Genomic DNA, 16583 nt, shown 5'->3' on the forward strand with positions numbered 1-16583 from the left:
GCTCCAAGGGTACTGACCCCCGCTGTTTGAAATTATTCCTGTAACAAAGGAATTATCTATTTCAATTTGAATACCCTCTTAACCTACTCATTTATTTACCCTCTTAACCCAGTGATTTGTGCTTTGCTACTTGGATAGCTCCTATAGAAGCATTGTACATGATCTGTCCTGACTCCTTCCTGATGAACAGTAATAGAAAATCAGTGAGGAGGTCATGTGAAAGCCTACATGTGTCTTCCATAGAGAAGTGAAAGCTAGCTCTGGCTGGTGTTACAGAAAATACTAACGCTGGCCGTACATTGATCAAATTTGTCCGATTCAGCAGGGACAGACTGAATTTTGATTAGTATGTGGCAGTCCCTGCTCAACAAATGTCGATCGTTTGATTGACTTCTGTTGGAGAGACATGTTGTAAAAAATCTTCTTGATCAGTTGCTGCAGCCATTGTCCTGGCATAGGTGAATTCCTACATTCACTTTGTATGGATGGAGGAATCTGTATGATTTTTTTTTTTCATGCCCAGCTTTTTCTGAAGCTTATACTTGTAGTGCCGCTCTAAGCAAGGAAGATATATATTGTCCCGCTGGTTCTCAGGAATGGGGTGCTGGCAGTAATGTGTAGTATGCTTAGAAAAAAAGCTGCTCTCCCAGTCCAGTCTATGTTGTTAAAACAGATGTATGGGTTTTTTTGTTTTTGTTTTATGTAAGAATCATACTTCCTGTATGGGTTTTTTTTGTTTTTTGTAAGAATCATACCTAGGTGGATTTAGCATCAGATGCTGCATCTGTCCCCCCGCGCCTCTAACACTGAGAACCAAGTGATTGAACACGGCTGAATTGAACACGGCTGAATGCTTCTCGGTTCTCACAGCTCCGTGAGCAGAGAGCTGGTGACTGTCAGTCAGCAGCTCTCTGCTCTTTGACCCTCCACAGCTCTGGGTTGTCGAAGGGGGTGGAAGCAGCCAGCTCAGGCTCTCAGCTGGCCGCTCTGCTGTAAGTAAGTTGGCGTTCGGGGCAAATTACTTGCCTTGCCCTGGGCACTAACAACCCACGCTACACTAAAACAAACTGGCTCCTAACTTTTTTTTAACTGGCTCCTAGATTCAAAGCAAATTTGTCAAGCCCTTCTTTAAACTTTTATTGCTTACATGTATTTTGACCTTATGCAGTTGTACATGGAGCCCTTCAAAACAAACTTTGATTTTTCATTTCTTTCTTACTAAAACTTTAGTAAAAGAAAGTGGTGAGTCTTGGTAAAGAGGGTTGGTCTTTTATCAAAAATGCATGTCTAGTCTTGAGCAATAATGAATGTAAAATGTTGGGAGATATAATAATTCAAAGACCAGCTCCATTACCTACATAGTGTAACTGATTAATTTGTCAAAAAAGTTGAACTGGAGGCAAACTTATTTTTTCATTTTCTTTTCAGTGGGGGGGTTTAACCCCTGTAAGGTTTTTTTTTTCATCTTTGTCCCATTGGTGAGATTTTCCTTCACTTCCTGTTCTATATAGCAACAACAGGAAGTGAGAGGAAATGTCTCCAAAGTGAGGGATTACCAGAACCACCAAAATAGTGTCCTTATTGGAAGATGTTCTCTGTATTCCTGTTCTGGTGACAACCCAAAAATGGGGATTTAATATGACTTTCACTGATTACGGTCATCAGAAAAATAGGAGGGGGGGGGGGGTAAATCATACTAATGGGGCCACAGACAGCAATAAAAATCTGATGGGTGTTCTACTTCCTCTCCACTTTATCTAAGTGTTTGTTACCCCAGCATTACATATTCCTGATATGTGCCTGCTGTACCATGCACTTGTATGACAAAGTCTTGTGTTCTCTTTGTATTGCTTCCTTTATGTGAAATCCTTGGTGTTTCTGCCAGTCCCTTTGCTTTCCTGTTAAAAACTGACCACACTAGGCAGGTCCGTTGTCTAGCTGTGCTGGAACTCAGGCTGCTATTCTCCAATGATCAGTCAGACTTGTCCCGACCCCCCCCCCCGTACAGCCTTTCCTTGGAAAGATTAGTGTGCTGTTGTTTCTCCTCCCCAAGCTGTTATGCAGCTGAGAACAGATGGAATGTGATCACTTATAAAAAAGTTATAAAAAAGGAGTGGAAAGGTATTTAGAATGTCTTTTTTATATATACAGTATCTCACAAAAGTGAGTAAACCCCTCACATTTTTGTAGATATTTTATTATATCTTTTTATGTGACAGCACTGAAGAAATGACACTTTGCTACAAAGTAGTGAGTGTATAGCTTGTATAACAGTGTAAATTTGCTGTCCCCTCAAAATAACTCAACACGCAGCCATTAATGTCTAAACTGCTGGCAACAAAAGTGAGTACACCCCTAAATGAAAATGTCCAAATTGGGCCCAAAGTATCAATATTTAGTGTGGCCACCATTATTTTCCAGCACTGCCTTAACCTTCTTAGGCATGGAGCAACAGAGCTTCACAGTTTGCCACTGGAGTCCTCTTCCACTCCTCCATGACGACATCACTGAGCTGGTGGATGTTAGAGACCTTGTGCTCCTCCACCTTCCGTTTGAGGATGCCCCACAGATGCTCAATAGGGTTTAGGTCTGGAGACATGCTTGGCCAGTTGATCTTCTTTACCCTCAGCTTCTTTAGTAAGGCAGTGGTTGTCTTGGAGTTGTGTTTGGGGTCGTTATGTTGGAATACTGCCCTGCGGCCCAGTCTCCGAAGGGAGGGGATCATGCTCTGCTTCAGTATGTCACAGTACATGTTGGCATTCATAGTTCCCTCAATGAATTGTAGCTCCCCAGTACCGGCAGCACTCATGCAGCCCCAGGCCATGACACTCCCACCACCATGCTTGACTGTAGGCAAGACAATTGTCTTTGTACTCCTAACCTGATTGCCGCCACACACGCTTGACACCATCTGAACCAAATAGGTTTATCTTGGTCTCATCAGACCACAGGACATGGTTCCAGTAATCCATGTCCTTAGTCTGCTTGTCTTCAGCAAACTGTTTGCGGGCCTTCTTGTGCATCATCTTTAGAAGAGGCTTGTTTCTGGGACGACAGCCAAGCAGATCAATTTGATGCAGTGTGCGGCTTATGGTCTGAGCACTGACAGGCTGACCCCCCACCCCTACAACCTCTGCAGCAATGCTGGCAGTACTCATATGTCTATTTCCCAAAGACAAGCATTGAAATATGACGCTGAACACATGCACTCAACTTCTTTGGTCGACCATGGAAAGGCCTTTTCTGAGTGGAACGTGTCCTGTTAAACCGCTGTATGGTCTTGGCCACCATGCTGCAGCTCAGTTTCAGGGTCTTGGCAATCTTCTTATAGCCTAGGCCAGCCATTCTCAACCAGGGTTCCTCCATAGGTTGCTAGGGGTTCCTTGAGCTATGGCTGTTGAACCACCTATTTGATGATGCCTACAGAGTTCAAGGTTCAGCACCACTTAGCAAAGCCAACAGCATGACAGCAAATATCTTTTTAGCTGTCTTTAAGGGTGGCAATCTGAACACCACTTTAAGGGGGACATTCTTCCTATTGACCACCAATATAAGGAGCATTGTTCCTATTGAGCCCTGATGATTTTGTTTTAGTAAGGGTTCCTCGAGACATTAAATTATTTTTGGGGTTCCTCTTGGGTTAAAAGGTTGAGAAAGCCTGGCCTAGGCTTTCTTCATGTAGAGCAACAATTCTTTTTTTTTCAGATTCTCAAAGAGTTCTTTGCCATGAGGTGCCATGTTGAACTTCCAGTGACCAGTGTGAGAGAGTGAGAGCAATAACACCAAATTTAACACACCTGCTCCCCATTCACACCTGAAACCTTGTAACACTAACAAGTCACATGACACCGGGAAGGGAAAATGGCTAAATGGGCCCAATTTGGACATTTTCACTTAGGGGTGTGCTCACTTTTGTTGTCAGAAGTTTAGACATTAATGGCTGTGTGTTGAGTTATTTTTGAAGGGACAGAAAATTTACACTGTTATACAAGCTGTACACTCACTACTTTACATTGTAGCAAAGTGTAATTTCTTCAGTGTTGTCACATGAAAAGATATATTAAAATATTTACAAAAATGTGAGGGGTGTACTCACTTTTGTGAGATACGGTATATCTATACACAAATGTTTGCCTTTCATTTCAATTTTAAACTGGGTTGTTTTACAAGGTGATCGTTTGCCCAAACTTTCCCCAAAACAGGAAGTTCTGCTCATCCTCCTCCTCCCCCCTCCTCTGCCTCCTCTTCTGAGAGTGGGTACTCATTTCTGATACATATCTCCTCCTACTTCTGCTTTTCTCACCTTGGCGAGAAGAGTGGAAGTTCGATAACCCCCCCAGGCTGTGAAACAGGAGGAAATCACAGCCGGCTTCCCACAGCTAAGATGGCGGTTCCAGGGATCGAAGATCAGAGAAGAACCAGCCTAGGTGAAGACAGCGCTGGACTCCTGGACTGGTATTTGTAGCAGAAGACTTTTATTTTTTTCAAATATGATCAATGTTTCTCTTTAAAAGAAATTTGTCTTCAGTTTGTGTAAGGGGAAAATACATTTTAGCAGAAATTTTGTATTTAAAATGAATCATGAAAAAGGGTGCTTTTCAATGAACAGATTTCTGGCAGTTGTGTACTATTTTTTTATTTTTTTCTATCTGTACTAACAGAAATGTTATTTCAGGCGTCAGGCTTTAGAATAATGAAAAACTTCATAAGGCTTTTTTCGCAACCAATGCTACAGATTTGTGTTGTTTAGAAATACTTGCTTCTAACATTTCACCATTAATTAAGATACACAGATTGTGTTCTAGCAACTGATTGTTCTGCTACGTTTACTTGTTACAACTGTTGCTGGCTTGGTGTTTTTCCTGACCTATTTAGAACACATAGGGGTTGATTTACTAAGGCAAATCCACTGTGCACTACGAGTGCACTTGGAATTGCAGTCGCTGTAGATCTGGGGGAAGATCTGAAATGAGGGGAATCTCTGCTAATTTTATCATCCAAATTGCATTTTTTTTATTTTCCTTGCATGTTCCCCTCAGATCTACAGCGACTGGACTTCCAAGTGCATTTGCAGTGCACTTGTAGTGCAGAGTGGATTTGCCTTTAGTAAATAACCCCATAGTAATGTAATGTATAGTATTAGGAGTTTAATTTGACTGACTTGACAGAACACTTTGATCTATAGTAAATGAAGAATGAGCAGTAAAACTGCTTTTCTTTATCGTATATCATGGGACACAGAGCCTTAAGTAATTACTTAATGGGTTATAGGCCACCTTCAGATAACAGACACTGGTATACCCAATCCAAGAAGTTCACTCTCTATATAACCCCTCCTCCTTCCAGGAGCACATCAGTTTTTTCGCCAGTGTCTAAGGTGTTGGTCACGAGTGAAGATGTGCTCTAAAGAGCTCCAGGAGGGATCCATGCTGGATTTAAATAGCCTCCATAGACTAGATCCATCCAAAGTGCCATTGAGGCCTAAAAGGATGGTACCTGGGGCCTTGTATCCGAAGCATGAGGTTTTGCCTGTAACGCCTCTCTTTGTAGGGCTGGACTCCAGGAACCCAGGGCTTAGGTCTTGCTACATTACCTAAAGCTTTCCTGATGGGGTGCTTTACAGGTCCAAGGAAGTTGGAACACTGTTTTAGGGACCCAGTCCTTGAAGGTTTGCTAAACGCAGTCCGCCGTGATGGGTGAAGGTTGGATTGTCTGTTAATTCAGCAAATCCTGAGGCGGGGATAAGGTAAGGGAAGAAACTTAGGTACTAAAAACACCTATGTATTCTTCCATTAGGGAAAAAATGTTGTCATGCCTTAATTCTCCACTAGAGGGAGTCTATGCACATACCTTACTCTGTTGTCTTCACTGTAAAGCTCAGTCAGTCTGTGTATGACCGCAGCAGCACGTGCAGGGAGATTCCTCTCAGGTAAAAGAAATCTGCCAAATGTTTTCTTTTCTCCGCCCTGAAGGGACCAGAGGTTAGGGGGGACATCAGTGGTGTACCCCCTTACATTACCCCCGCCGCGGGGGGGGGGGGGGTGCGGAGGTCCCGCTGGTACTGCTATTGTTAACTGTTGAATGCTGTTACTGTTGTGTGTGCCTGCTACAAACAGGTCTCTGCCTCCCCCCCCTCTTGTTGGGTCTGTAGACCCGAAAGCGCCACGCACGGGAACATTTTCAAATGTAAAAAGGGGCAGAATTTTTTTCGAAGTGGGCAGGGCCTAAGTGCGGTGCCGTGAACGTCCACGAGGACACAAGGCAGGCATAAACAGAGAAAACTACAGCTGGGGCAGTCTCTCCTCGGCTGACGAGGAGGAAACAAACAGCCTGCACACAGGGACACAGGAGCTGTGGGACATGTGAGGGTTGCAAGCTGGCATTCCTGATACAGGAAGGACACTTTTTTCCCAGCACTAGGCTGAACTTTATAGCGGCCCTAAATGTCATGACTGTTCAGCGATTAAGTGCAATTGTATAGTGCCTCTGTTTTTGTGCTTAGGACTATGCCTACCAAAAAAGACACCACAAAGACCAAGAAAGTAAAGGTTTCACCCCCAGGCGTTAGGATCTCGAGTCGCATTTCCACGCTGTCATCCTCGCCTGAATTACCAGTTATGGCAAGCCAGGGTGAGCCATTGAAATTGATGGTGCAGCTGCTTCTCACACTTCAGCCCCTGTATACGTGACTGAAGATGTCCTTTCCTCCTCCCTGCAGGGTCTGGAAGGAAGATTAGCGGCTTTAATCGCATCCTCCATTTAAATGGATAGGAAGCGTTCTAGATCCCCCACTTCAGAACCTTTGCAAGGGGAACAGTGGGCTCAGGATGAGGTGTTACCCTCAGTCGATCAGGAGGAAAAACAAACCGATGATTCCTCTGTGGAGGAAACAACGGTAGATGAACCTTTTTCAGCCTCACAATCTGCGATTTCCAGTGTGAATAAATGCCTAACTTGTCCTGTAGACAATGCAGAAATGCTTAAGGATCCAACAGATAAAAAGTTGGAATCCCTGTTAAAATCTACTTTTTCCGTACGCCAACAGACGTTGTTCGAAGACCTCTGTTCAGGTACGGACTCGCTGGCCCACATCCTTTCCCAACTTACATTTACCCTGTTGTATTCACCAAAAGGTCTACCGCAACTGTCCTGCCTGACCAAATGGGAAAGTGACCTGAATTGCACGTTCTCAATGGTGCAAAGACAACGCATCATTACTTTTGCTCTCAAAACCTCTTTGTGTACTAAAACACAAGAGACACATTTTAAGTTGCTTAACACCCTCTAGGGCTACACAGATGCTTTCCTTCTACCTCGAACCAGTGCTGGCGCTGTGAAGAGGAAGAGGGTTCTTTGATCCATATCTTCTGGTCCTGTCCTAGCTTGAAAGATTACTGGGGGGAAGCCCACCGCATTACGCAAGAATTTACAGAATACCCTATCCCAGAGGAAGCTGCATTCTTCCTATTACACCACTCAAAGATCCCTACCAAAAAATACAAAAAGTCACTGATACGCCACTTACTTAATGCAGCAAAGGCGTGCAAAACCCTCTATTGGAAGCAGCGTTCCCCTTCCGACCATTGCACACTGGATGCGGAAAATAGAGGAGGTGAAGAAAATGAGGGATTTAATCCTCACGGCACAAAATAGACCTATAAGAAGACCTGGGACATATGGAACACCTTTTTCTATTCTGAGGAGGGACAGCGTCTCCTGGGGACACAGAGCACCCCGTCCGCTCCACTAAACCCATAAACTTTAGCTACCGTCATGTCTTCTTTCAACCCCCCTCTTCTCTTCCTTCCCCCCCCCCCTTCCCACTACACTCCCTCCTTTCTCCTCCCCAAGAAGAGGTTGAAAAGTTAGGGGAGAGAGGCCCTACCCTTTGTTACCTACAAGTGAACTGTTACTGGAGGGTGTAGACCCAACCAAGGATAAATACCTGTCTCACTGCTCCATGTTAACATTTATGTTGTAATATGTTTTGTAAGCAATTACCATAGACGATGTACATAGATTGTATAGCCTCGGTACTGTACACACCCTTATTTGTACTGTGGGGTCCTCACCCCCTCTTTGGAGTTGAATAAAATTTGTATTTGAAAAAAAAAAATCAACTTTTTCTATGGTAGGTGCCGTTACTCAGCCTGCAGTCGCTGCAATAGGCGTCTGTCAATCCCTAAAGGACCAATTTAAACAGGCCCTTAGAGAGCTTCCTGCACAACAAGCTCGGGATTTGGATGAACTACCAAAAGCATTCTGCTTTGCCATAGATGCCATTAAAGATTCTATTCACCAGGTGTCCCGCCTTACGCTTATGCTTGTGCATATGCGTAAAATCCTGTGGTTAAAAAATTGGTCAGCTGAAGCACCATGTAAGAAGATCCTAACTGGGTTCCCTTTTCATGGGGAGCGGCTATTTGGAGAAGACTTGGACAAATATATCCAAACAATTTCTAGTGGGAAAAATACTCTTTTGCCAGTCAAAAGAAAGTATAAATGTTCTTCATTTAAACTGGCTCTTTCCCCTGCGCCAGAGGCGAAGTCCTCCAGCGTCAGACTCTAGAGGAAAATCTCAGGGTCAGACCCAGGCTCAATGAAATCCTAGGGTCGGAAACCTGCAAAGCAGAATCCTAAAGCCTCATCATGAAGAGGCAACCCCCCCTCACCAAGGTGGGGGAAGACTTCTTCAGTTCTCAGAAGTCTGGAAAGAGGAAATTCAGGACAGATGGGTCATCTCCACGGTAAAGCTGGGGTACAAGCTGGAATTTCGGGACTTTCCAGCGTCTCGTTTCCTGAGGTCAAGCGTTCCCAAAGATCCACAGAAAAGACAATCTCTGTTTCAGGCACTAGACCGATTAATATCTCACGGGGTGATCATACAGATCCCCGCAAAAGAACAAGGTTTGGGGTTCTATTCAGACCTTTTTATGGTACCAAAACCAAGTGGAGATGTCAGACCAATTCTAGATCTGAAAAGTCTAAATCAGTTTCTGAAGATCCACTCCTTTCGCATGGAGACGATCAGGTCAGTAGTTTCTATCCTTCTAGGAGGAGAACTTCTGGCATCTATCGATGCAAGTCTGCATGTTCCTATATTTCCCGCTCACCAAAAGTTTCTGCGGTTCGAGTTAGAACAGCAGCATTTCCAGTTTGTAGCCCTTCCCTTTTGGGCTAGCCACAGCACAGTTCACAAAAGTGCTGGCCCCACCTCTAGCCAGGTTAAGGGCACAGGGCATAACAGTCGTAGCGTATCTAGGCGATCTATTGCTAATAGACCAGTCTGTGGCTCGTTTGGAGCAAAGCGTACGCACTACAACCAATTACCTGGAAAGTTTGGGTTGGATTCTCAACCTAGAGAAATCTTCCATAATACCGCTAAAAAGGCTGGAGTATTTGGGTCTGATCATAGACACAGCACAGGAAAAGGTGTTCTTACCTCAGGCAAAAATCAACTCCATAACAGAGCTGGTGCGGATGGTCAGGTCAAAAGGCAATCCCTCCATTTGCCTCTGCATGAGGTTGCTAGGAACCATGGTGGCTTCATTCAAAGCAGTTCCCTATGCCCAGTTCCATTCAAGACTGTTGCAAAACAGTATCCTGTCGACTTGGAACAAAACAATTCAAGTTTTAGACTTGCCAATGCGGCTGTCCCCAAGAGTGTCCCAAAGCCTCACTTGGTGGTTACTAACCCAGAATCTGCTGAAAGGAAAATCCTTCAGACCAGTCATCTGGAAAGTGGTAATGACGGATGCCAGCCTTTTAGGCTGGGGAGCAGTACTAGAAAAGACAACTGTCCAGGGACAGTGGTCAAGAACCGAAAGAACCTTGCCCATCAATATCCTAGAGATTCGGGCAGTGCGTCTGGCTTTAAAGGCCTGGACTTTTAGGTTACGTGATTGCCTTGTCAGGATTCAATCCAACAATGCCACAGCTGTGGCATATATCAGTCACCAAGGGGGCACCAAAAGTCTGTCAGCGCAGAGAGAGGTGAACCATATTCTAACTTGGGCAGAAAGGAATGTTCCGTGCCTATCGGCAGTCTTCATTCCGGGAGTAGAGAATTGGCAGGCGGATTACTTGAGTCACCAGCAGTTATTCCCAGGGGAATGGTCTCTTCACCCGACATATTTCGGGCTATTTTCCAAAGATGGGGGACTCCGGACGTAGATCTTCTAGCGTCCAGGTTCAACATGAAGTTAGTCAATTTTGTGGCCAGAACAAGGGATCCACTCGCATGCGGAACGGATGCGTTGGTGACACCATGGGATCAGTTCTCACAGATCTATGCATTCCCCCCTATTCAGTTGCTGCCTTGACTTCTTTGCGGGATCAACCTGTAAAGAAAGCCGATAGTTCTGGTGGCACCAGCATGGCCCAGAAGGTCATGGTATGCAGAAATCGTAAAGATGGCAGTAGAGGGCCCACGGTCCCTCCCACTACAGCCAGATCTGCTCTCACAGGGGGGCTCTCGCTTCTGGCTCCAAGCGCCCGTCGGGCGCGACCCGCTCCGAGGACAGTGGCAGGTGAGTTGGACCGATATTCGATCCTTCCTTACGGTCTCTAAATTTATTGGCTTGGCTATTGAAATCCACATTCTGAAGAAACGTGGGCTTTCCGGGTCAGTTATTTCTACCCTAAGTAAGGCAAGGAAGCCAGCTTCCAGAACTATATATTATAGAGTCTGGAGGGCTTATGTTTCCTGGTGTGAATCCAAGGGTTTGCACCCTCGGAGATATATCATAGGCAGAATTCTTGCCTTTCTACAATTAGGGGTAGAAATGAAATTGGCCTTGAGTACTATTAAAGGCCAAGTCTCAGCTTTATCGGTCTAACTTCAAATACCACTGGCTATACATACATTCTTTAGTCTGGGGTTTTATGCAAGGGGTGACGCGGCTTAATCCGCCCGTCAAACCTCCCTTGAACCCTTGGGACTTGAACTTAGTTTTGTCTGTGTTACAAAAATAGCTATTTATAATATAGCTATTTTTTATAATATTGATTTTTCATGAGGACAGAATGGTGTTGCACCCTCGTCCAGGTTTTTTACCAAAAGTGGTCTCAGGTTTCCACCTGAACCAAGATATTGTCCTGCCATTGTTTTTTCCAAAACCATTGTTCCAGGGAAGAAAAGTAATTACTTTGTCTTGATGTGGTGAGAGCAGTGAAAATCTATTTAAAGGCAAATGCTCAGATTCGTAAGACTGATGTCTTATTTATTCTGCCAGAGGGTCCTATGAAAGGACAGGCAGCGTCGAAATCCACTATCGCTAAGTGGATTTGGCAAGTTATAATTCAAACTTGTGATTTAAGGGGTAAGATTCCCCCTTCTCAAGTTAAGGCGCACTCTACCAGGTCGGTTAGTGCTTCTTGGGCAGTGCGTCATCAGGCCTCCATGGCTCAGATCTGTAAGGCCGCAACTTGGTCTTCATTGCATACATTCACAAAATTTTATCAGGTGGATGTAAGGAAGTATGAGGATATTGCCTTGGGGCGCAGTGTGCTGCAGGCAGCAGTATATGTCCTCAAGTCTGGCGGTACCCTCCAGGTTGTGTCTCCCTCCCCTCAAGTAGCATTGCTATGGGACGACCCATTAAGTAATTACTTAAGGCACTGTGTCCCATGATGTAGGATAAAGAAAATAGGATTTTTATAACAGCTTACCTGTAAAATCCTTTTCTTGGAGTACATCATGGAACACAGAGGTCCCTCCCCTCATTTTTGGGATTTAAGTATATTGCTTTGCTACAAAAACTGATGTGCTCCTGGAAGGAGGAGGGGTTATATAGGGAGTGAACTTCTTGGATTGGGTACACCAGTGTCCATCACCTGAAGGTGGCCTATAACCCATTAAGTAATTACTTAAGGCTCTGTGTCCCATGATGTACTCCAAAAAAGGATTTTACAGTTAAGCTGTTATAAAAATCCTATTTTTATGTATGTTTGTTTTCTTGAATAAATGATTGATGTCTGTTTTCTCATGCAGCAGTAAATCTGACAGGACATGAAGATAAGGTTGGAATGGCAGACTTTGAACTGCTGAAAATTTTGGGAACTGGAGGTAAGAAGTGACACAACCTGCTTATAGTGCTTTCTCCATAGGAATACATATATGAAAAGTCCACAGAACAGAAAGTTTCACTCTCAGCAGAGTCTTGGTTGTCAATTGCACGTTGATTTACTAAAGGCAAATAGACTATGCGTGCTGCAAGTGCAATTGCTCCAGAGCTTAGTAAATGAGGGAGAGCTCCGCTGACTTCCATCATCCAGTCACGTGCAAGCAAAATTCTTTTTTTTTTTTTTTTTTTTTTTCCTTGCTCGTGATTGGGTAGGTATTCTTTGTAAAGTGAAGCTTTACCTCATTTACTAAGCTCTACAGCAAATTGCACTTTGCAAAGCGCACAGTCTTTTTGCCTTTAGTAAATCAACCCGCATTGCTGGGGTAGGCAAGATTTTCCTGCCAGAGTTGTGCACAGCAATAAAAACCTTATAGGGGATAAATCCTGCTTCCTTCCCAAACTTCATAAGATAAGTTCTGTTGGCAGTGTTACACATTTAGACATTGTTTGGTGGTCAGCCCTGTTAGTTTAATCTGGTGTTTTTGTTTAAAGGGTTAGTTAACTTTTACCAAAAAAACTGCCTATGCAGATAAGGGGTACCTGTAGATAAAAAAAAAGCTATGCAGCTTTAACCAAAGTTAATGGTGTTGGTATAAGTGAAGGCCATTTACGTACCTCTTGAAGTTTGACTGAAAAAGTCCCAGAGATCACATCATCCCATCCTGCTTTGTTGCTTGGATGTTGCTAATGCCTCATACACACGTTCCGAATATCGTACGACCGATCGTACGACCGCTCTCGCTTAAATAGTCGCAAGTAGAAATTGAATAACTAAAAAAGTCACGAAAGTTCTCGTACGACAGACAAAAAAATTGGAAGTGATGTCATGTGTTGTAATGTATTTTTATTGTATTTTCGGACAACAACTATACTGACTAAACGAAAGTTGTACGATCTGGAATCGTACAAGGAAAATTTTCATGTATGCCCGATCGAATAATATGGGATGAACGGTCGTGATCGGCTGTCGAAAGTAGTGTACACACGATCCGAATATCGTTACATCCTTCCTCGGACGACCGCTTTCATACAATATTTGGATCGTGTGTACGGGCCATTAGAGACTCATAGGTCTCACTGTTCACCTCCACCATCAAACCCCCTCACATGTGCTTTCTCTCACCTGATGCAGTAGCTTTGAGCTCAGCATTTGAGAGCTCACTCCTGTGTTAGTGGAGATGAGCCGTAAGAGAAGCTAGGAGTCTCTTAACAACATCCTAGCAACAAGGCAGGACAGAACAATATGATCTCTGGAAGATTTTCATTCACTCTTAAGGAGTTATGTAAATGGCCTACACCTGTAGCAAGGGCATTATTCAACTGGTCAAACATGCACATTTTTTTCATCTATTAGCGCCCCTTACCTGTATAGGCAGTTTTTTGGTAATTGCTAATGGTGGTTGCAAAAACTTAGCACTTATATCACATGCATGTTCTTACACTATGTATGTACCTAGGGTTGCCACTTGTCCAGGATTCACCCGGATATTTTGGGTTTTGAATCATGTGTCTGGGTTTCAGTCCACATGAAACCTGGACACATTATTCAGACAGGAATGTGGTTTGAAACAGGGCTTGACAGGAGGGTGAGGGGGCACTATGTGCGCCGCATTACTATTCTCTTTGGAGTGCCCAAAGATGTCCCAGCTCTGTTACAATCTTATAGTGTATACTAAAACAGAAAAAAAAATTTACTGTGTGCCGCTAAAGTGTTCGGGTTTGGTTTGAAGAAAAAGTGGCACCCCTACAAGTACTCCTGACCCCTGCGAAGTTAAAGGCTGGGAAAATCCAATTTAGTTGTTTTCCTGAGACTGCTTGGGTATTTCTCCACATCTAGCTTAATTTGGACTGTGTTTGTCTCATGTCTGTGGAGTATATGTATAAAAACATACTTTGTGCAGATAACATTTGCACAACTGTCACAAATAATCACAATAACTTGTGTAATATGTTTACTGTCTATGATATTCAGCTCCTGCTAGTGGCCATAATTCGGTTGTTTCCTGATTAAGGAATTTGAGAAAAATACTGCAGTAGGGTGATTATTCGTGACAACTGTGCAAATGTTTGGGACAGAATTTATTAAAAATAGACCCCAAGTGTACTGTTAGACCTGGCGCTTCAGGTTATTGAAATATATCCTATATACTCCAGATCAGGCCATTAGGAAGCTCCTATGCCGCTGTTAAGGTTTAAATTCAATGAGCCTGACAAATAATCCTGAAAGAATGAATGCTTCCTTTGTTTGCTGTTGTTCTTTGTTTCTTGCCTCATATGGCATTTGTAATATTTTTTCACTCTTGCAGCATATGGTAAAGTTTTCCTTGTTCGTAAAGTGACTGGCTCAGATGCAAATCGTCTTTATGCCATGAAGGTACTGCGTAAGGCAGCTCTGGTTCAAAAAGAGAAAACTGCAGAGCACACACGGACTGAACGCACTGTGCTAGAACATGTGAGACAGAGTCCTTTTCTTGTGACCCTTCACTATGCCTTCCAGACAGATGCTAAACTCCACCTTATACTGGGTAGGTAATGGAAGTAGTGTGCTTAGAATCACTAATGCTTTCTCATAGTTAGAGAGTTAAAGTGGATGTAAGCCCAATTCATGAAATTTTAGCTGGGCACATATATCTGCAGTGTTTTGTTATCTCTCTTCCAGTCACTAAGTCCTGTAGCTGTCTCCTGCTCCTTTCTTCTCTTTATCACCCTGATAACTCCTGACAAGTTCTCTTTCACATATGATAAAAGCAGCCTGAGGTTTGTGTTGTGGAGGATGCTATAAATCAGTGGTCATCAACCCTGTCCTCAGGGCCCACTACAGACCAGGCTTGCAAGATAACTGAAATACATCACAGGTGTTATCATTTGCTGCTCAGTGATTGCAGTATTCTAGTCTGCATCTCCCCAAGGTAATACATAAAACCTGGCCTGTTAGTGGGCCCTGAGGACAGGGTTGATGACCACTGCTATACATAGATAAGCAGAGCCCTGAACTATTCAACAATCAGCTCTGAAAGTCTCTACCTATGAGGAGAGGGTGTGTGTGCCTTTCCTCCAATCATCTGTCTTGGCTGTATGCCCAGACTTCACTGCAGTGTTTAACAGGAAGAGAAAATCTCCTAACACTATCTAAACTTTCTAAACAGCATATAAAGATGAAGACAGAAGATATACATGTAAAACTTATGTAGGGAGATTTGTTTCATCCCTGTGTATCATCTGGGGTTATTCACTTCACTGGGTATATGTGAGGGTTTACATCCACTTTAAGTATCTTTCCACTTTAACAAAAATTAGGTCCCTAAACTCAGGATTTGCAGAGCTCAACCTTCTTCAGAAAGAGACAGACAGACACACACACACAAATATACTTATGTAATATCTTTTTGAAATTGGTTATGAGGCTTGATATCAGGTCTTTTCTACAGGGGAATGGGTGAATTCCACACAAAACTATCACGGAAAAAAATCTAAACCACGAATGCCATTCTGGATTACAGTAGAGATTAACGTATTAAAAGGAAATGTATATAATTGTCACTTATTGTAACAGGCAATATGATTTATATGTGTTAAGCCAATGTAATACACAAACATGATACAATAGAGAGCCTTTCCATCTGCGCAACATACAGTAGTGACTATTTTAAATACTAGCTATTAAAGGCTATCTCCATCTTTAACAACATATTGCGTGTTGCACCCATATTTGGGATGTAACATGCAACATGTTGCCTAGCACCCAACCCTGAAACAGAAAAAGACTCAAAAGGGTTGATTGAGGGCCGGTTCACACGGGGGCGACTTGTCAGGCGACCTAGCCGCCTGACAAGTCGCCTCCCGTTCTGTACAATGGAACCGTTCTAATCGGAGCGACGCAAGTCGCTCCGACTTAGAAGAAAGGTTCCTGTACTACTTTGGGGGCGACTTGCATAGACTTCTATACAGAAGTCGTCTTGCAAGTCGCTGCGGCAGTCGTGTGCAGGTCGCCTCGGTGAGGCGACCTGCAAGTCGTGCCGCTTCTAATGTGAACCGGCGCTCACTAAAACTGGAGAGAGCAGAATCTGGTGCAGCTGTGCATTGTAGCCAACCAGCTTTTAACTTCAGATCGTTCAATTAAAGTGGTCGCTCTTATCTTTTGAAAAATGAAATGTCAGCAGCTACAAAAACTGTAGCTGCTGACTTTTAATATCAGGACACTCACTTGTCCCAGGATCCAGCGCTGTCCTCACCCGGCTGGTTTCTTCACCAGGCTTCGGTCCCCCCGGTATACTAACTCTGGTCAGCTGGCCGCGACTGCTTGCGGCTTCACAGCCGGCTGCTCACCGCGCATGCGTGAGGTGTCCCAGGAGGCTGCGGGAAAAGGACAGGTGGTGGTGAACTTCCGCTCAGATCAAAGAGTTTAGCTTAATCCATAATCAGTTAGCTGCATATGAAGGTTTGTGAAATATCAGATCC

At 43.8% G+C, this 16583-nt stretch overlaps 1 protein-coding gene across 2 annotated transcripts in view; it reads left to right on the forward strand.

The window, feature by feature from the left end:
• Positions 1–16583, forward strand: part of LOC141112452 (ribosomal protein S6 kinase alpha-4-like) — a 97772-nt gene that overhangs the window by 18029 nt on the left and 63160 nt on the right. Inside the window, exons 2-3 of one of the 2 annotated variants that reach the window (XM_073605311.1) lie at positions 11993–12067; positions 14432–14650. In XM_073605311.1, coding sequence (XP_073461412.1) covers positions 11993–12067; positions 14432–14650 — 294 coding nt within the window. The remainder of the gene's footprint in view (positions 1–11992; positions 12068–14431; positions 14651–16583) is intronic. The other variant, XM_073605312.1, reaches the window with a different exon arrangement.

Source organism: Aquarana catesbeiana, linkage group LG11 (assembly GCF_042186555.1).
Source record: "Aquarana catesbeiana isolate 2022-GZ linkage group LG11, ASM4218655v1, whole genome shotgun sequence".
Taxonomy (NCBI): Eukaryota; Metazoa; Chordata; class Amphibia; order Anura; family Ranidae; genus Aquarana; species Aquarana catesbeiana.